Genomic DNA, 21680 nt, shown 5'->3' on the forward strand with positions numbered 1-21680 from the left:
GATATTTTGCTTCTGATTCCAGTTTTCTTGCTTTATTAATTCTTCTGTCCTTTTCTCCCATCAATGAATTCTTTGGACCATACCAAATCTGACTGTGATGGCATAATATATAATAATGCTAGCAACATATGCTTCATGGGAACATCCCCTCATATAATAATTTGTCAATTTTGAACTATTATATAAATATATATATATATATATATATATATATATATATATATATATATATATAACACAGTTATCAAGTCTCAACTAAACAAGTAGTCATCCTAGTTGTTAGTTTCCTAGTTGTCAGTTACAAATTGTCATACTCGTTATATTCCGTGTGAACAAAAATAATCTTTTGATGGTAGTTAGTTACCTATGAAAAACTAGCGAATATAGTTCCTTTTTCCTTAGATCTTTCAGTAGATACAGAAATGGTATACATCAGCCCAAATTTCAGATGTTTGCCTGCACATGTCTTGTTCCTTGTAGCTCTTGTTCTGTGCATGAATATTCCTGCAATGGCTTCAGGGAACGCCGCTGACCAACAAGTTTTACTGGACATAAAGAGCAGGATTTCTCAGGATCCATTCCAGATTATGACTGGTTGGAATGATTCTGTGCACTACTGCCTGTGGGAAGGTGTTACATGCAATTCATCCAATGATAGAGTCATGATCATCAATTTGTCAGCAAAGAATTTGGTTGGTTCTGTACCCCAATCCATAGGCAACCTGACTTGTTTAACTGCTCTAAACCTGCGAAACAATACTTTCCAAGGTAAGATACCTCAGGAAATTGGTCGCTTACTCCGGTTGCAGCAGCTCAATCTGACTTGGAATGCATTCAGTGGAGATATTCCGGTGAATTTAACTTACTGCACAGAGCTTAGAGTGCTTGATTTGGTATATAATGAGCTTGTTGGGAAGATTCCTGATCAGCTTAGTTCACTGTCAAAGCTGGTCTTATTTGGTCTTGGCGGCAACAACTTCACTGGTTCTTTGCCTGCTTGGATTGGAAACTTTTCATCTCTGCAGATAATCACACTTGCTCTTAACAGTTTTCAAGGACGTATACCTCCCGAGCTTGGCCGCCTCTCAAGATTACGGGTTTTTCAAGTTTATGGAAATGAATTATCTGGTACGATTCCTTCTTCAATCTATAACATATCATCCATTTACTACTTTTCTGTTACTCAGAACCAATTGCATGGGGAACTCCCACCAAATGTTGGCCTTACCCTTTCTAATCTTGAGATTTTTGCCGGTGGGGTGAATAATTTTACTGGACAAATCCCTGTTTCGTTATCAAACGCTTCCAAGCTTGGCCTGGTAGATTTTGCTCAAAATGGCCTCACTGGAACAGTCCCTGCGGTTTTAGGAAAATTGCCAAATTTGTTTAGGATCAATTTTGATGATAATACACTTGGAAGCAGGCAGAGTGGGGATTTGGATTTCATTTCTTCCTTAACCAACTGTACAGTTCTGGAAGTTTTGGGATTGCACGGAAATTCTTTTGGTGGAGATTTGCCGAGCTCGATAGCCAACCTCTCAGTAAACCTCAGCATTCTCACCCTCGGTTCCAATTTCTTCCACGGAAAGCTTCCTGCAGGAATTGGAAATCTTGTCAATTTGAACGTTCTAGGGCTGGAAGAAAATTTCCTAAGTGACAGCATTCCTGATATCCTTGGAAATTTTAAATCTATACAGGGGCTAGAATTAAATGACAACGAATTCTCTGGGTGGATTCCATCTTCTATCAGTAACTTGACATCCTTAACCAGACTTTACCTGCAAAACAACAGACTAGAAGGAACGATACCTCCAGAGCTAGGTAAGTGTAGAAGTTTGCAGGTTCTGAATCTCACTGGGAATAATCTTACTGGCGCCATACCGGCAGAGATTACTAGTCTATCTTCTTTGTCTATCTCTTTGGCCATTTCACGAAATTCTCTCAGTGGCTCGCTGCCTCTTGAAGTGGGCAAGTTGTTTAATCTGAATGAGTTGGATTTATCAGAGAACAAATTATCAGGTGAAATTCCTAGCACCCTCAGCAGTTGTCTTAGTTTGGAGCGCCTTGTGTTGAGCGGTAATTTGCTTCATGGAACAATTCCTGAGTCTTTGAAAACATTAAGAGGTATTGTGGAGATGGATTTTTCACACAACAACTTGTCAGGAGAAATTCCAGAGTTCCTTAGTAAGCTGCCTTTCCTCAAAAAACTTGACCTCTCTTTCAATAATTTTGTCGGCAAAGTGCCTACTGAAGGAGTTTTTTCAAATGCAAGTGCATTTTCATTAATTGGAAATGAGAAGTTATGTGGTGGTGATCCAGGCTTGAATCTTCCTGAATGCCCAGAATTGGCACGTAGAACAGCCACGTTCCGTGAACTAAAAGTATTAATCCCTGTTATTGTTTCTATTGTTTTCCTGGTATTCCTATTTTGCGGTCTTGCTGCTCATTTTGTTCTAAGGAGATCAAGTGAAAGACCTTCAACATCAACTCCGTCAACTGTAGAAGATTGGGAACGTGGAATTTCATTTGAAAAAGTATTTAGCTCAACAAACGGATTCTCTGCAGACAACTTAATTGGTTCAGGTAGTTTTGGTTCTGTATACGAAGGAGTTCTAGATGAAGATGGTCCAATTGTGGCAGTGAAAATACTGAACCTCCAACAGAAAGGGGCTTCAAAGAGCTTCATGGATGAATTGAGAGCTTTGAGAAGCATAAGGCACCGTAATCTACTCAAGATCCTTGCTGCCTGCTCCAGCATTGATCCTCAGGGTAAGGATTTCAAATGCTTGGTCTTTGAGTTCATGAGCAATGGAAACCTGGACCAGTGGCTGCATCCAAGATGTGATGATCAATGTCAACCAAGAAGTTTGGACATTGTCCAAAGACTGAATATAGCTGTGGATATTGCTTCGGCTCTGGATTATCTCCACAATTATTGCCAAAACCCAATAGTTCACTGCGACCTAAAGCCAAGCAATATACTCCTTGATGAAAATATGACAGCCCATGTTGGAGACTTTGGATTGGCAACGTTCCTTCTTGAAGATTCAACACTGTCACAGACAATATCAGCTGGCCTTAAGGGCTCTATTGGTTACATTCCTCCCGGTATATTCTCCATTAATAGTCTTGAAAACCTTTTGCTCTAACTTAGGAAATATACCAGGAGAATTTTTTTGGGAAGTCTTAACTTTGTTATGCTTTTCATTTTAATAGGTTTTACATACTGTAATTCTTGGTACATTATGCTAAGTTGACTCTCCAATTTCATTGCAGAGTATGCTTCTGGCTGCCCGGTGTCCACATCTGGCGATGTATACAGTTATGGGATTTTACTGCTGGAATTGTTTACAGGTAAAAGTCCAACTGATGACATCTTTAAGGATGGTTTAACTATCCATGAGCTTGTTGCTAGGGCTTTAGCTGGGCATATCATGATGGAGATAGTAGATCCATATCTGTTATTGGCAGAAGAAAAACACTGCAAAGATGAGTATGAATCTAGTGAAATGAAGGAGGAAACAATTCTCAACAATAATCTGTCACAAAATTCCAGTAGGAATCTGGATGAATGTTTGATTTCAGTACTGAGAATTGGACTTTCGTGTTCCAACCCATTTCCCTTGAATAGGATGCCGATGACCATAGTTGTGAACAAAATGCAGGAAATCAGAGACCTATACTTTGGCATTAAGAACAGAAGGAATGAAATGGATATAAGATATTAATCGCTCATTTTGTCGTTTCATTCTTGCAATATGGTAGGAAGTTTACCATTCTGCTGCCTTTGTTTTGTACTTTTATGGTGAGAAACAAGGGTAGCTTATACTGCCAAATCTGCATTGCTGTTCTGAGATGTTGGATCCCATCTCTTGATATATGGAAGTGTTTACATGTGACAAAGCAGTATATATGATCAGAGAAACTGAGATAGATGTCTTTGGTTCTGTATATAAGCAGGCTGAGGTTACATCATCATTTGTCCATCTGGTCCTGTACTTGAACAGAAGTTTTGTGGTGAATTTGAGTTTCAACTAGGATAAAATTTGTGTTACAACATTGAAAAAGATGAGGTAATCATATTGCATTCATGAAGCAGCAAAAAATTGGTTATTTTGTGCAACAAGAAGTGCTGAATTCAATTACTAGAAAAACTTAACTAGGCAAGATAATTATGAAATTCCTATTTCGACTTTCGATCCCCTCTCTTTTCTCCTTTCCTATTCTCCTTGAAAGATTTAGAATGTATTTTGAATCCAACAAAGACAATAAAAAAAAAAAGGTATATGAATAAACTTTGGTTCGGTTAAGAATATCATTCTAGCTAGTTAACATAAAATCTCAAGATAGCTTGAGCCAAAAAAAGGTTCAAAATTACCTCTGCCAATTGTTCTACGTCACTTTCTTCCTTCCGTCCACTAGGTCAAATTTATGGGTCCAAAATCTCATCGATCCTTCTAGGCATTGCTATTTTGTCAAAACTATGAAGAGCCACGATCATCAATAAAGTAACATGCAACTTTTTGGCCTCTTCCTGATAGACTTTTCCAACAAAGTCATACAATGCTACAAAGTCTCCCTAAGAAGAGACTTTGCCTGCCAATAATAGGAAAAAAAAAATGCCCCACATTGAACTTAAAGAAACTCCCACGGCACAATGAAGTTGTCTTAGTTAAACGGTTTTCATTTATGTTTTAAAGATAAAAAATTACCTATTTAGGGGATTGGACTTGGTACACCTAAAATTAATATTGAGTGGCAACTCCAAGTTTTTTAAATACCCTTTTTCTAGACTTTAGTGGGCCCAAATTTATCGCCTTTCGCAAGTCCTATTGTAGGTCCTTTTTCTTTTTATTTCCTTGTTTTAATTTTAAAAAAATTCAAAAGTTATTTTAAACAAATTCTTAAAGCTTATCTTTTTATTTTAAAAAATGAGGTGTGACACCCTTAACTTTAAAAAATATCACATACCTCCCCTATCAATCAATTAGGTCCTATTATCGACATCAATAGTGGTGAAATGACTCTTATGCCCTACCTTTGATTGAGATATATGTATATTTTGGATTAATTACAAATTACACCAATATAACTAGGGGTGATTGTCCATATTTTAACAATTAATTAATATATTAGTTTTGCTTTGTTCAAAATAAATTACTAATTTCTTGGAAAAGCATTAATTATTAATAAAAGATAAAGTTACAGAAGCCAATTCTAGTAATGTATGATAATAACTAGGAATCACTAATAAACAAAGAAAATTTATAAAAATTTTATACTTTTCTTATACTAATTTGCAATAATTATATATTCTTCTTGAAAAAAAAGAACATATATTTAAGCATGAAGAAAAATGTTAAAAAGGAAAAAAAGATAGAGATAATAATAAATAAAACTAAAGGTGCAACATTGTTACCAAATATTTAACTTCTATCATTATTGACATTTAACAAGTAGTACGAGGTTGTTACATAAGATTTTCAAATACTTTTTCATATATGCATTAATTATGGTGATTAAAATTTTTGTAAGGAATAAAAAATGCATTTGAGCTTGGAAGAAGTAATTAAGGAAAAATAGAAAAAGAAAAAGGAAAAGGAAATTACAAAACTTGAATGCTAATTAATCTAAAGCTAAGTAAATAATTGCTAAGGGCCTAATTGAAAACACAAAAGTAAAGTTTCAGGGTCAAATTACAAAGTCCTAAAATATGAAGAATTAATTACAAGGAAAAGGGAAAGTTGAGGGACTAAATTGAAAACAACGGAAAATAATTATCTTCTCCGAACTGACCGCCGCACTCCATTGCTTTTACAATGCTTATTCTTCAATGGAAATTTCACCAGAAACTAGAAATCATCATCTCCGGCGAGCACTGGACTCGCCGGGGCTTTGCCCTCACTCAAAACACACACTAAAATTCACATAAAATAAGAAAAACAGCAATAACAAAATGAAAAACCCAAAGCCAAAAATCTGTCAAATCTCTCACTTCACCTCACCGGTGAGTTCACGGACTCTAGCCAGCGTTGGACTGGCTGGAGTAACAGTATAACAAAATGAAAAACCCAAATCCAAAAAATCTGTCAAATCTCTCTCACTTCACGGGCTCCGGCCAGCGTCGGACTGGCTGGAGTTCTTCCCCACGTGCAAAGATTCAACAAAAGTTCATTACATTCAGCTTTAAACTTCATTTCGGGCATTTTATCAAACATCTAAGAGGCAGTTGGAAATCTTGGATTTCTTTCTTTCCCAAATTTGTATATAACAAGACCCAAAAATTTTCTCAAAATTTCGCCAATAAGAAAGGTCAGAAAAAGAACAGAAGATTTGGGGAAGTGATCGTTATGCACAGAGAGGTTGTCATATCGTAAAATGGGAACACCTGGAACACGTGCATTAACGGATATATTTCTGATGGCGGAATTGGTTCTTTTGGGGATTTTCTTGATGCTTTTCTGAGAAGTTTCGGTTATAAATCTTTGAATATATTTCATTTATGACATTCCGGACAAGATGTTTAGGAAGTTGGATAGAGCAATTCGGCTTCCTCAGATGAAAGGATCAAGAACTATATTTACCAATATTAGTAAATTTTGATGGGGAAGCTCACCAGCAAGTTTATGCTCACCATCAATTTCATTTAGAGAGTTGATAGAACTACATATGAAACAGGATTAGTAAATTTTGTCATATTATTCCTATTAGGTAGAGCCAAACATTTGAAAGTAATTTCAGAAGTTTTTCCATCTCAGGCATTTTTGTCACATTTACTTGTGAAATCCCCTTATATTTTGTTCGTTGATAGGAGATTAGATATTTCTCTTTGCTTATGCTTTCCAGAGCATGAAGTCTCTTCTTCGTTGTCACCATGCTTGTTTGGCTTAAGCTATCTTAAGTTTTACCAACTCATGGGTTACTGTATCTTAGGGGGTGTAAGTTTGAGCTTAAATGTCTTTAGACCAGGAACAAATAAAAGAAACAGATGCCTGCTTATATCAGCTTCTCGGCCGCTAAATAAATGATCCTGAAGTACTGATTCATGTTGCCATATTATCAATGCCAATTTTTACTCACTGTGATGAAGTTCCCTGAGCAGCACTTCCAGAGCCATTTAATCAGTCAGAAAGATTTCTGGACTAACTTACCTAGAATCTCAGGCTCATCCATTGATGATGACATACCAGCATCTGCTTTATCAGTGGAGCAGCAAGAACCACGTTTCTTTCCGTTGCTCAAAAAGCACGTCTTAAAGAAGGCTACTGGCCCTGAAACTGGTCAAATTAAGCAAAAAGAGATAGTTGCACCCAGCAGTGCTTTAGTTCTTGCAGTTTCTGAACCAGTCGAGAATGCTGCTGATAAAACTCCAACGAAATTATTTTCAAAGCCAAGAAGTAATTCAGAATCCTCATTTAATAGGGCTTCTTTAGCTGGATGGCCACGCTCTCCTCCCAGAGAAACTGCTGCTACTCAGGGGAGTCCTTCACCTTCAGGACCTACCTCTACTTCAGAAAAATTTATGAGTGGCACACCTGTTCTTCAACCATATAAGAGATGTTATATGAGTGCGGATGATGCTTTAGTTCAGTCACCAGACATATACATTCGGCGTCCATCCTGTAGCCGTCCACCGAAATTTGACAATCCAGTGTTGAGTGGAATTTTTGAGGATGACATCCAGGAGGCTGGATGTTCAGTAGTTAATAGTGATGTTTTGAATGTTCTTGCATCTGCTGGTGGAATTTTTTGATGCAATATAATGTGATTTTTGTTTCCAGCTGATACCTTTTCATATCCCATTCTTACTTTCCTCAAATTAGACTTGGAATTCCTAGTCTCTTTCATTTGACTGAAGATCTGAGCTACTTCAGCACTTGCGTAATGCAATCTTATACACTAGAAATATTATTGCAGACAGGGCAGAAATAGAGAAGCACTGTTGGAGCAAGTTTCAGCTATCTCACCAGCAGAATGCCAGAAACAGATGCTTGGTAACTTGCCGAAGGTCTTTGACTTGATTTACTTTAACTTTCATTCAATCACGAGACGAGAACTCATGCAAAAGATTGTTTCTGAGCGATTGGATGTTGTTGATGTAAGCAAGCCTCGTCACTCATCTCTCAAAATCAATCTACTATATGCTGGAACTTGCATTCAATTCTCTTTATATATGATGCAGGAGAAGTTGAAGCCCAACTAAGACTCTTGCAAGAGCTAGTTCCAGAATGGATTTGTGAAAAACCATCTAGTTTTCGGTAACCTTGAAGGGCAGGAATGGGATTTTTATATTATTGCATAATATTTTGCTCCATGGATTGGATCTTTTGTCTTAATCCTTGACCTGTTATTATCTTTTTCCCATGTTCTGGCGATCTATTTCCCTGACTATCAATATTAAAGTTCTAGGTGCAATGTTGCTGTAGTTTTCTGCTACATGGAAATTGTGAATTCTATATAACTTTCTTTTAGTCATTAGTTTCATGTTTGAAAAGTAGCCAAAATTCTCACTTGGCGCTCCTAGATCAAAACTAATTTAACAGAAAATCAGATTAGCTAAGCAATAAGATGAAGTTTATGGATCCTTTCAGGTGATGATTGTTCAAAGGAAGCTGATGTTCAACGTAGAAAAATGCACTAGATAATGCAATACTGTAGCTGATATTTTCCCATAAGAATATCATATTGTGAGTCACAAAAGTGACCAGAAAAGCCGATCCGAAAAGGCCCAACATTTCAAATTGTTCTGCTGAGGTTGAGCTTATTGGGCTTAATTTTATTAGCAGGATATAGGTATTACAACGAAAGCACATAGGCCTTGTTTTGGACAAAAACCTAAATGAATGCATTCTTGGATACATTCTTGCTTTCTTTCCTTCTTGTTTTGGGAAAGGTTCTTGTATACATAACCTCCTTATATTGAAATTAAAGCTAAATTCTAGTAGCTGCGAAATGGCTGCACTAGCTTCATGATCATCGATCAAATTATGAAGAGGTTTCATATGGTAGGGATGTGCAAGTGATGGGCAATAAGAATAAGAATACTATTGTAACATTATAGTTTGTTCTAACCCTGGTCACATCAAGTAGCACAATTTTTAATTTTTGATTATGTTTGAAAGACAAGTCGAATTGCCTGATACTTATTAAAACTTCGTTAAATTTAATGTGCCAATTAATTAAATCAAAGAAGAAGAGAGTATGTTCGATAAAGTTCCAAACTCAATCTGACATTAGGTGAATAGTATAAAATTTAAAATTGATATATATTAAAAAAATCAAACCACTGCAGTTCAACTTGAGTTTGGTTTGGTTTGACAAAAATTCGTTTTATTTTGATATCATAAATAAACAAGTCAAAATTGAATACAATTTCAAACTCTTTATAATAAACAAATAAATCTAAACACGGCACTGTCTGATTTGATTTGACTCATTTACGCCTCCATTAAATAGCAGGCAGGTTTTTCAACTTTTGATATTGAAAAAAGTGGCTACTGATTCACGGTCTTTCACTGTCAAGTTCTTAATTAATCCAGATGCCACATCAAAACAGCTCACCCGATGAGATATTTTGCTTCTGATTCCAATTTTCTTGCTTTATTGCCTTGTTTGGATTGCTTGTTTTCGCCGGAAAATATTGTCGTTTTCCGTGATCACATTTCCCTATCACCTTTTTCCCTCACATATATCAAATCGCTACAGTAATTTTTTCATGAAAAATGACGGAAAATGCAATCCAAACAGTAATTCTTCTGTACTTTTCTCCCATCAATGAATTATTTGGACCATACCAAATCTGACTGTGATGTCATAATATATAATAATGTTAGCAATATTTGCAGGTAATCCAGCTTCATGGGAACATCCCCTCATATAATAATTTGTCAACTATATATATATATATATAGTTGTGCATTAAAATAAACAGCTACCTAAAGCCAAGTTGAGCATCAGGAGACTGGGCCAGTCTCTTTCTTGCTCTACAGAAAAACACAGTTATCAAGTCTCAACTAAACAAGTAGTCATCCTAGTTTTTAGTTTCCTAGTTGTCAGTTACAAATGGTCATACTCGTTATGTTCTGTGTGAAAAAAAATAATCTTTTGATGGTAGTTAGTTACCTATGAAAAACTAGCGAATATAGTTCCTTTTTCCTTAGATCTTTCAGTAGATACAGAAATGGTATACATCAGCCCAAATTTCAGATGTTTGCCAGCACATGTCTTGTTCCTTGTAGCTCTTGTTCTGTGCATGTATATTCCTGCAATGGCTTCAGGGAACGCCACTGACCAACAAGTTTTACTGGACATAAAGAGCAGGATTTCTCAGGATCCATTCCAGATTATGGCTGGTTGGAATGATTCTGTGCACTACTGCCTGTGGGAAGGTGTTACATGCAATTCATCCAATGATAGAGTCATGATCATCAATTTGTCAGCAAAGAATTTGGTTGGTTCTGTACCCCAATCCATAGGCAACCTTACTTATTTAACTGCTCTAAACCTGCCAAACAATACTTTCCAAGGTAAGATACCTCAGGAAATTGGTCGCTTACTCCGGTTGCAGCAGCTCAATCTGACTTGGAATGCATTCAGTGGAGATATTCCGGTGAATTTAACTTACTGCACAGAGCTTAGAGTGCTTGATTTGGACCATAATGAGCTTGTTGGGAAGATTCCTGAGCAGCTTAGTTCACTGTCAAAGCTGGTGTTATTTGGTCTTGGGGGCAACAACTTCACTGGTTCTTTGCCTGCTTGGATTGGAAACTTTTCATCTCTGCAGAAAATCACACTTGCTTTTAACAGTTTTCAAGGACGTATACCTCCCGAGCTTGGCCGCCTCTCAAGATTAGGGTTTTTTCGAGTTTCTGGAAATGAATTATCTGGTACGATTCCTTCTTCAATCTATAACATATCATCCATTTACTACTTTGTTGTTACTCAGAACCAATTGCATGGGGAACTCCAACCAAATGTTGGCCTTACCCTTTCTAATCTTGAGATATTTGCCGGTGGGGTGAATAATTTTACTGGACAAATCCCTGTTTCGTTATCAAACGCTTCCAAGCTTGGCCTGGTAGATTTTGCTCAAAATGGCCTCACTGGAACAGTCCCTGCGGTTTTAGGAAAATTGACAAATTTGTTTAGGATCAATTTTGATGATAACAAGCTTGGAAGCAGGCAGAGTGGGGATTTGGATTTCATTTCTTCCTTAACCAATTGTACAGTTCTGGACGTTTTGGGATTGGCAGGAAATTCTTTTGGTGGAGAGTTGCCGAGTTCAATAGCCAACCTCTCAGTTAACCTCAGCATTCTCACCCTCGGTTCCAATTTATTCCACGGAAAGCTTCCTTTAGGAATTGGAAATCTTGTCAATTTGAACGTTCTAGGGCTGGAAGAAAATTTCCTAAGTGACAGCCTTCCTGATATCCTTGGAAATTTTAAATCTATACAGGGGCTAGAATTAAATGACAACGAATTCTCTGGGTGGATTCCATCTTCTATCAGTAACTTGACATCCTTAAACAGACTTTACCTGCAAAACAACAGACTAGAAGGAACGATACCTCCAGAGCTAGGTAAGTGTAGAAGTTTGCTGGTTCTGAATCTCACTGGGAATAATCTTATTGGCGCCATACCAGCAGAGATCACTAGTCTATCTTCTTTGTCTATCTCTTTGGCCATTTCACGAAATTCTCTCAGTGGCTCGCTGCCTCTTGAAGTGGGCAAGTTGGTTAATCTGAATGAGTTGGATTTATCAAAGAACAAATTATCAGGTGAAATTCCTAGCACCCTCAGCAGTTGTCTTAGTTTGGAGCGCCTTGTGTTGAGCGGTAATTTGCTTCATGGAACAATTCCTGAGTCTTTGAAAACATTAAGAGGTATTGTGGAGATGGATTTTTCACACAACAACTTGTCAGGAGAAATTCCAGAGTTCCTTAGTAAGCTGCCTTTCCTCAAAAAACTTGACCTCTCTTTCAATAATTTTGTCGGCAAAGTGCCTACTGAAGGAGTTTTTTCAAATGCAAGTGAATTTTCATTAATTGGAAATGAAAAGTTATGTGGTGGTGATCCAGGCTTGAATCTTCCTGAATGCCCAGAATTGGCACGTAGAACAGCCACGTTCCGTGAACTAAAAGTATTAATCCCTGTTATTGTTTCTATTGTTTTCCTGGTATTCCTATTTTGCGGTCTTGCTGCTCATTTTGCTCTAAGGAGATCAAGTGAAAGACCTTCAACATCAACTCCGTCAACTGTAGAAGATTGGGAACGTGGAATTTCATTTGAAAAAGTATTTAGCTCAACAAACGGATTCTCTGCAGACAACTTAATTGGTTCAGGTAGTTTTGGTTCTGTATACAAAGGAGTTCTAGATGAAGATGGTCCAATTGTGGCAGTGAAAATACTGAACCTCCAACAGAAAGGGGCTTCAAAGAGCTTCATGGATGAATTGAGAGCTTTGAGAAGCATAAGGCACCGTAATCTACTCAAGATCCTTGCTGCCTGCTCCAGCATTGATCCTCAGGGTAAGGATTTCAAATGCTTGGTCTTTGAGTTCATGAGCAAAGGAAACCTGGACTTGTGGCTGCATCAAAGATGTGATGATCAATGTCAACCAAGAAGTTTGGACATTGTCCAAAGACTGAATATAGCTGTGGATATTGCTTCGGCTCTGGATTATCTCCACAATTATTGCCAAAACCCAATAGTTCACTGCGACCTAAAGCCAAGCAATATACTCCTTGATGAAAATATGACAGCCCATGTTGGAGACTTTGGATTGGCAACGTTCCTTCTTGAAGATTCAACACTGTCACAGACAATATCAGCTGGCCTTAAGGGCTCTATTGGTTACATTCCTCCCGGTATATTCTCCATTAATAGTCTTGAAAACCTTTTGCTCTAACTTAGGAAATATACCAGGCAAATTTTTTTTGGAATTCTTAACTTTGTTATGCTTTTCATTTTAATAGGTTTTACATACTGTAATTCTTGGTACATTACGCTAAGTTGACTCTCCAATTTCATTGCAGAGTATGCTTCTGGCTGTCCGGTGTCCACATCTGGCGATGTATACAGTTATGGGATTTTACTGCTAGAATTGTTTACAGGTAAAAGTCCAACTGATGACATCTTTAAGGATGGTTTAACTATCCATGAGCTTGTTGCTAGGGCTTTAGCTGGGCATATCATGATGGAGATAGTAGATCCATATCTGTTATTGGCAGAAGAAAAACACTGCAAAGATGAGTATGAATCTAGTGAAATGAAGGAGGAAACAATTCTCAACAATAATCTGTCACAAAATTCCAGTAGGAATCTGGATGAATGTTTGATTTCAGTACTGAGAATTGGACTTTCGTGTTCCAACCCATTTCCCTTGAATAGGATGCCGATGACCATAGTTGTGAACAAAATGCAGGAAATCAGAGACCTATACTTTGGCATTAAGAACAGAAGGAATGAAATGGATATAAGATATTAATCGCTCATTTTGTCGTTTCATTCTTGCAATATGGTAGGAAGTTTACCATTCTGCTGCCTTTGTTTTATACTTTTATGGTGAGAAACAAGAGTAGCTTATACTGCCAAATCTGCATTGCTGTTCTGAGATGTTGGATCCCATCTCTTGATATATGGAAGTGTTTACATGTGACAAAGCAGTATATATGATCAGAGAAACTGAGATAGATGTCTTTGGTTCTGTATATAAGCAGGCTGAGGTTATATCATCATTTGTCCATCCGGTCCTGTACTTGAACTGAATTTTTGTGGTGAATTTCAAGTTTCAACTAGAATAAAATTGGTGTTACAACATTGAAAAAGATGAGGTAATCATATTGCATTCATGTAGCAGCAAAAAATTGATTATCTTGTGCAACAACAAGTGCTGAATTCAATCACTAGGAAAAATTAATTAGGCAAGATAATCATGAAATTCCTATTTCGACTTTTGATCCCCTCTCTTTTCTCCTTCCCTATTCTCCTTGAATCCAACATAAAATCAATTTTGGTTCCAACAAAATTTGGTTCATTTAAGAATGTATTTTGAATCCAACAAAGACAATAAAAAAAAAAGGTATATGGATAAACTTTGGTTCATTTAAGAATATCATTCTAGCTAGTTAACATAAAATCTCAAGATAGCTTGAGCAAAAAAAGGTTCAAAATTACCTCTACCAATAGTTCCATATCACTTTCTTCCTTCCGTCCACTAGGTCAAATTTATGGGTCCAAATGTCATCGATCCTTCTAGGCATTGCTATTTTGTCTAAAGTATGAAGAGTCACGATCATCAATAAATTAACATGCAACTTTTTTGCCTCTTCCTGATAAACTTTTCCAGCAAAGCCATCCAATGCTACGAAGCATAGTTATAAAACCTGGTCCAGTCTGATGGTTGAACCGATCGGCTTGATGACCTGGGCATTAGATTGGGTCGGACCTCTAGTTGGATCGGACAAACAATTAACCCGGTCAAATTTGGACAAGCCCGGTTGACCCGGTGGTTCAACTAAAAACCCACCTGATTTTTCAATTGATCTAGTTTACCATTTTTTTTTAATTGTGGGTCTTTGTTTTTGAAACAAAATGTATATATGCGTTTGATAAGATTTGTACATTATACCTTCATTTAAATATGTATAGACTTCCCCGCTTGCTTAGTTTTTATTTGATAACTAAATATTTTTTTACAAACTTGTTTTTTTTATTATACAATTAATCCTTTTAACTTTTAAATTTACAATATTTGGTTAGTTAGAAAATTATTTTGTTTTTAAATGAAAATAAAATAATGCTATATTTTTTAAACAAGCGATATAAATTTTGTTTTTATACTTGACTATATTATTTATTATTTAAAAGTATGATAAAATGAAATTGAATCTTCAATTAATATCTATATATTTATTATATATCTTTCTAAGTACAATAATTAGTATCTAAAAACACTTTATTATATATTTTATATATATTAACATTACTATTTTATATTTATAAATATTAAATTAATACTCACCGGTTCAACCAGTGAACTAGTGACCCAGTCCCTTTGCTGGATTCCTTTTTTTTCCAACAAACGATAACATCTTTTATATATATAAACACTTGATCGTACAAGGATTAAGTACAAAAAAGGGATACTACCCTCATTTCCCTCTTTACTAAATCTATCAGCCATATTGGGAAGTCTTGTTCCCATTCGATATTATGCACCACTTTAACTGCAAAATGAGCTAGTGCATGGCTGATTTCATTTTCTGTTCTAAGAATAAACACAAAGAAAACCTATTCTAAGATCCTGCACATCTTCTTGGATAGTTGCAATGCTATAATCATATTCACTGCATCTGTTAATTTGCTCAACTACTGATTTGCAGTCTGTATGGACTATAATTTTTGTCCATCCTGCTTGTTTAGCCATCAATAGTGCATTCCTAACTGCGAGAGCTTCTTCTTTACTTGCGATTCCCTTCCACTGATTTACAATTCCTTTGGCTCTCATGATCGTTCCTTTCCAATTCCTTGCTATGATCCCTTGTCCAGTCCTGATCCTTTTTGCTGATATGGCCGCATCCGTATACAAACTTACCACATCTTCCCTTAGCTGTTCTCTTCTTGCTTGGTGTCCCCTATTGTTCTGGCCTGTTCTGCTCTCCTGTTCTATCTCCCTTGCTTGCTCGAACTCCAACCACTCCTTTTGTGCTTTCTGTACTGTTTTGTGAGGTTCCTGTTTTGCACTATCAAAAATTCTTTTGTTCCTGGCTTTCCAGATTTGCCAGAAAATGTTGATGGTGAGATTTACTCTATCCTGTCCTTGCTCCATCGAGAGTGAATGAGTAGCTTTCTCCCACCAGAGCCATAGGTTATGCTGTTTATCTTGGAGCCCATCCCACCTCACTGGAGCCATTTTCCATACTTCTGATGCATTTTCACAACAAAAAAAAAAAAAAGAGCAAGTGCTCAATAGTTTCCACAGCTTCCCCACAGCAATCACATCTTCGCTCTCCTTTCCCCAGCCTTTTGAACATAATCTCGTTTATTGGTAGGCCCAATTTTAATAACGATGCTACAAAGTCTCCCTAAGAAAAGACCTTGCCTCCCAATAATAGGGAAAAAAAAGGCTCCACATTGAACTTAAAGAAACGTCCACAGCCCACTGATAACTAGGGTGAGCAAATTTGATAAGAACCGAATTCATACCCGATTTCAAATTTAATTTGGTAATTTGAAATCGGGTATTTGGTAATTTGGTACAAAAGTGGTATTTACCAAATTCACCGAATATTAATATGATATGAAATAGGTAATGGGATTATCAATTTGGTAATAACCGATTTCAAATTCAAATTCGATAAAACAAAATAGGGCACTATATTACCGCATTCGAATACCAAATTAATTTATAAATTTATATATTATATAGACAAATGCTATATACTATTAATAGATTACATAGGTAAAGGCTATTAATAATACATAGTATATAGTATTATCATGTACTTATAATACTAAAATATATAGTGATTTAAATTATATTGTTTTAGTATTTGTTATATGATTATAATAATACAAATATACAATAATGCATAACTATAATACTTACCCTTTTATACATAACTAGAATTAGCTAATAAGTATAAGTATAGTACTAAATATTAAACATAATTAGTAATTAAAATTTAGACATTGGTTCATCATTTATATTTGGATTATTAAATATTGGGTAAAAAACAAAAAAGTCCCCTGTGGTTAAGCAATCATACATAAAAGCCCCCTGGGGTTTCATATCATACCAGTCGATACCCCATGGTTTGAATTAACCTGAAAATTGGACGGAAATCGGCAAAACAGACGGAGCTGAGTGAATAGACGAAAATACCCTTTTGATATAAGCGAAAATTGCAGAAGTAATTTTGCACTTTCATTCTGTCGAAACCAACGAAGAGAGAGAGAAAGAAATAGGAAACCCTAGAGAGAGATAGAGCAGCCCCTTTTGTAGCCAATTTTCAGCAAAAATTTCGATTGTTACCCTTGTTATTTCAATCAAATATCAAGATCGACGGAGAATACGAGGAAGTGAAGATTTGCGGTAAAAAATCTAACAAAAATGGGTTAGTATATCATCTCTCATGTATTTCGATTCGGGTTTTGGGGTATGTTGTACAAGAAAAATTGTTATTTACTGATTTCAGATTAAATTGGGAGGCCATTATTTAACAAAGATAGCTTTTTTGATGTATTTACGAATGTTGTTAATGAAGATAAAGGTTTTTGAGGTATGCCCAGCAAACCTAGCTGCATAGATAGATAGTTTAAGCGTCCCTTTCAAATGGGTAAAGTTTTGATAATTTTTGAAAGCTGAAAAAGAGACAGCTTTATAGAAGAGGTCCCTCCAAAAACGCGTTTAGCAGCTTTGGTTCCAATGCCTCAGTTGTTTGGGATGATAAGGCTACGTGTTTCAGGTCCTAATCTGGTTATCCCTTGTTTTTGGTCAGACTCAATTGTTGATTGAGTCTGACAGTCCGTCTTTTTGGCTTGAAGTTATACTATCAAAGTGCAGTATTACTTCTATTGATCAATTACTACTGTTAAATGCCATGATTAGTCAAGCATGCCAGTTTCTGTAATCTGTCATTATGTTAATATGGCTTATATCGAGACATGTTGTGGTCCAATGTGGTCCCCAATTGTTTGTTCTGATTGTATTATGTTAGCTTTTTGTGTACTTGTGAAAGACTCAGAGAACTTTATTGCTTGTCATGGTATCACAGAGGAGAAATCCGACAAAGTTGAGATACACATGTATTTTGGTGGGAGATTTAGAGAAAAACCAAGGCTCCACTACACAGGAACCCACATGGCTATTTTCAAAGACAGAATTGAAGATAAGTTGTCGATAGTGAGCCTGTGCAGAATGTTTAAAAAAGTAGATGAAGGAGCAAATAAAGTAACGTTTTGGTTTTGTGTCCCAGATGTTGATTTAGAAGGGGGTCTACACCCAATTAGGGACAATAATGATATTAATTTAATGAAGCAGTGCTACTGGAACTTGCCAATGGAAAGGCGAATTTATGCTTGTAGTGGGGATGAGCCATTTGAAAAGGAGCCAGAAGATGGTGGGGTCAGTAATGGAATAAAGAATGAGGGCCCTGATACAACATGTGGACATGAAAATAGTGGGGTCACTAACACTACGGGGACAGGTGCATGTGAAGATGATGAAGAGCCAGAATGGTTAAAAGATGGGTTGGAAACAATAGAAGATGAAGACATCTTTAGCCCCAAGAAAGATACTGCTGGACCCAGCAACTATAACAAAAAAGATGGGGCAGGGGCAAATGGAGACATAAAAAAATTGCCAGTGCATATATTCTCATTTGGTGGAAAGACAGATGAAAAAAGTTCTCCTAAAAGGGGTTCTGTGAGAAAGAAAAGGGCAAGCAAAACTTCACAATCTAGAGGGCCAGATGTGATTCGGCAAATTGACCCCCCTGTTTCATCTCAAAGGCCATCAGATGCTGAAGATGTAAGCATTGAAAAAGGACCTGTATCATCTCAAGGGCCATCAGAAGATGAAGCTGCAAACATCAAAAAATCTTCTGCAACATTTAGAGAATCAGATTTGAGACAAGATGATGAAAGGGTAGGGAATACTGAGGTGACTGAAGAGGATTGGCAAGAACCTGTGGTTCCAGATCAAGATTTGCTGGACAGATTTAGATCTGGTAGTGGAGAAGAAGATTACTGCCTTGACTTCAATCCTGAAGTTGAGTTTGGGAAGCCACACTTTGAGTTGAAAGTGGGGCAGAAGTTTACTAATTTTAGAGTGTTTAGATCTGTGTTGTGTGAATGGCTAGTAAGAGAGGGTTATGAAGTTACTTGGGTGAAAAACTACTCCAAAAAAATTATTGCCATCTGTGCAAAAGGTTGTAGTTGGAGGATTCGGGCAACACCAATTCAAAATGAATCGACCTTCCAAATAAAGTCACTGAAGGGTGAGCATGTGTGTGCTCGAGAATATCAAAATAAGCATGCAACAGCCTCATATCTGAGCAACAAATATCAAGAGAAGATCAGGAATAATCCAAAAGTTGATTTGATGGGGTTGAAGAATGACATCAGAAGAGATTTAATGATTAATGTGTCAATTGCTAAGGTTGGTAGAGCTAAACGTAACGCAAAGGATATGATGCTAGGCACAGACATGGAGCAGTATCAAAAACTTTGGAGTTATGCAGCCACAGTCCGAGACACAAATGCTGGAAGTACTGTAAAAATGCAGATTGACAAGCCTCCTGATGGTTCAAGTGGTACATTTCAAAGGTTGTATTATTGCTTATATGCCTGTAAGAAGGGTTTTCTTGATGGTTGTAGACCAATAATTGGTCTAGATGGCTGTTTCCTTAAGACAGCATTTGGTGGACAATTATTATCAGCACTTGGCAGAGATGGCAACGACAACATGGTGCCAATAGCATTTGCAGTGGTAGAGGTAGAGCGATATGACTCCTGAAAATGGTTTTTGGAGTTGCTAATGGCTGATTTGGGCATGGGAAGAGATAACATTCCTTGGACCTTTATCTCAGATAGACAGAAAGGGCTTGTGCATGCTGTGAATGAACTGTTTCCAAATTCAGAGCATAGATTTTGCTTGAGGCACATGTACCAGAATTTTAACCAAAAGTTCAAAGGAAAGGAAATGAAAGACATGTTTTGGGCTGCTGCAAGTGCTGGCAATGAAAGGGAATGGAAAATGGCAATGATTGAACTAGAAAAGACAAACAAAGAAGCTGCTGAATGGTTGAGCAGAATTCCACCAGCCCTTTGGAGTTGATCACATTTTACAGGTTATAGTAAATGTGACATTCTGGTAAACAACCTAAATGAGTCATTCAATAACTATATATTAGAAGCAAGAGAGTTACCTATCATTGGGATGCTTGAATGGATAAGGAGGAGATTGATGCAGAGAATTCAAACAAAGAGATCTGGAATGCAAAAGTTTCAAGGAGAGATCTGTCCTAATATAGCAGAAAAGATCGACAAGAATCAGAAGTTGAGTAGGACATTTGTTGCGACCTGGGACAGTGGTCACAAGTATGAGGTCGACTGTGGTGTGAGAAAATGTGTGGTAGTAGACTTGCGTGAGTGGACATGTACCTGTGGATATTTTCAATTAACAGGTTATCCTTGTGCCCATGCATGTGCGGCGATAGGAGTGTGTAGATTACCTATTAAAAATTATGTGTATGCTTGCTACACTAGAGCAGAATATCTGAAAACATATGCATATACTATCACACCTGTTCCAAGTGATATTTACTGGATAACAACTGAAGAAGAGTCCATAAACCCCCCTGCGGTTAAGAGAATGCCTGGTAGACCAAAGAAACTACGCCGGAAAGCACAAGATGAGCCTAAGAAGGGTCAAGTATCAACTAGAAAGGGGCTTGTGGTACATTGCAAGAGATGTTTTCAGCCAAGGCGTAACTCACGGACGTGCAAGAATCCCATTCACCCTAACTCCAAATTTTATAAGGTAATTTTCCTTGTACACTTAAATGTCATTTGTATAGCATCTGTATGTATTAATAATGTTAAATATCATTCTTATAGGCACCTGAAGCAAGCGCAGCTGAACCAATTGCTGAGTCTTCCACTCAACCACAGTCAACTAGTAAAGGAGCTCCTACTGCACAAAGTACCACAATGACTAGCAAACAGGCTAGGAAGGTGTACACTCAACCAAGCTTTTACTGATTTAATGAGTTTCATAAAAACAAACAGAGTTCTGATATACATCTAAGTTCTCTTTATATATGTAATTGCAGCCTGTGCATGGTACGAATATGAGTGGGGGTAACAGTGCTGATGCCACCACTGCAACAGCAACCACAGCCACAGCTCCAACTATTACTGATGTCTTGCACAAGTTAAGGCCAAAGAGATCAAAAGCTATCCAGCCTTAATTACCTGCCTAATAGTTGTCTAGCTGTAGTTAGACCTTCATTTTGGAAAATAACTGTATGTAGTTGCAATGATATCTGCAACTATCTGTAATGTACAATGATTGGTTGTCGATGAAAATGTAATGTCTACTGATCTGCATACAGTTAGCTTATGTATTTACTATTTTTGTGGTGACTGGATGAAGTTCTTGGGTACCAGATTTTGGTTGTGTGAAATGGCAACCAGATTTTGTAGTTACTGAATGATTCTGGAAACAGTGATGGAATCTACGTTCTGCATACACTTGGCTTATGTATTTACAATTTTTGTGGTGACTGAATGAAGTTCTTGGGTACCAGATTTTGGTTCCCTGAAATAGCAACCAAATTTTGTAGTTACTGAATAATCTGGAAACAGATTTTGTGGTTACACTCTTTGTTCTGGAAATAGTTCTGAATCTATGTTCTTGGCAAGTTGAGATGAATGTTATGTAGAATGGCAACTGCCAACTAGATTCAATTTTGTCTTCTTTTGTTTGGCTTCTATATCACTTGCTGTCCAATCTTCTTTTGTTTGTCTTATGTATCGGTTGTTGTCCAATTTTGAGCAGGTATATTTCTTTCCCGTAGTGGAAAAATCAGAACAAATCTGACCATTATTTGATTGGGGTAGACACCAAACAAAACTCCACAACTAGTTAAGCTAAGACTACCTGCTGAAATGTA

At 36.9% G+C, this 21680-nt stretch overlaps 4 protein-coding genes across 7 annotated transcripts; 3 read left to right on the forward strand and 1 right to left on the reverse strand.

Moving 5' to 3' along the window:
- Positions 1–268: 268 nt before the first annotated feature.
- LOC113739411 (uncharacterized) lies at positions 269–8494 on the forward strand. 4 transcript variants are annotated; one of them, XR_011813119.1, is made up of 4 exons: positions 271–3108; positions 3277–3354; positions 7918–8098; positions 8183–8494. XR_011813119.1 is itself a non-coding variant. In XM_072046140.1 (3 exons), exons 1-3 carry the CDS (start codon positions 423–425, stop codon positions 7751–7753), a joined length of 3354 nt encoding a protein of 1117 aa, XP_071902241.1. In that variant the 5' UTR covers positions 269–422; the 3' UTR covers positions 7754–7897. The 4 variants fall into 4 exon arrangements, 3 of the variants coding, with proteins under 3 accessions (XP_071902241.1, XP_071902242.1, XP_027122423.1); XM_072046140.1 differs by lacking the exons at positions 7918–8098; positions 8183–8494 and adding an exon at positions 7164–7897 and having other exon boundaries at positions 269–3108; XM_072046141.1 differs by having other exon boundaries at positions 7918–8494.
- A 1543-nt stretch (positions 8495–10037) lies between these two features.
- LOC113739474 (receptor kinase-like protein Xa21) lies at positions 10038–13826 on the forward strand. Its single transcript, XM_027266694.2, has 2 exons — positions 10038–12866; positions 13035–13826. The coding sequence occupies exons 1-2, from the start codon at positions 10181–10183 to the stop codon at positions 13484–13486; spliced, it is 3138 nt and encodes a 1045-aa protein (XP_027122495.1). The 5' UTR covers positions 10038–10180; the 3' UTR covers positions 13487–13826.
- A 1442-nt stretch (positions 13827–15268) lies between these two features.
- LOC140004710 (uncharacterized) lies at positions 15269–15913 on the reverse strand. The gene has a single exon (XM_072044851.1). It carries the CDS (start codon positions 15911–15913, stop codon positions 15269–15271), a length of 645 nt encoding a protein of 214 aa, XP_071900952.1.
- A 3633-nt stretch (positions 15914–19546) lies between these two features.
- LOC140005314 (uncharacterized) lies at positions 19547–21258 on the forward strand. Its single transcript, XM_072046142.1, has 3 exons — positions 19547–20545; positions 20623–20739; positions 20838–21258. The coding sequence occupies exons 1-3, from the start codon at positions 19943–19945 to the stop codon at positions 20973–20975; spliced, it is 858 nt and encodes a 285-aa protein (XP_071902243.1). The 5' UTR covers positions 19547–19942; the 3' UTR covers positions 20976–21258.
- Positions 21259–21680: the final 422 nt, after the last annotated feature.

Source organism: Coffea arabica, chromosome 4c, assembly GCF_036785885.1.
Source record: "Coffea arabica cultivar ET-39 chromosome 4c, Coffea Arabica ET-39 HiFi, whole genome shotgun sequence".
NCBI classification, from domain to species: Eukaryota; Viridiplantae; Streptophyta; class Magnoliopsida; order Gentianales; family Rubiaceae; genus Coffea; species Coffea arabica.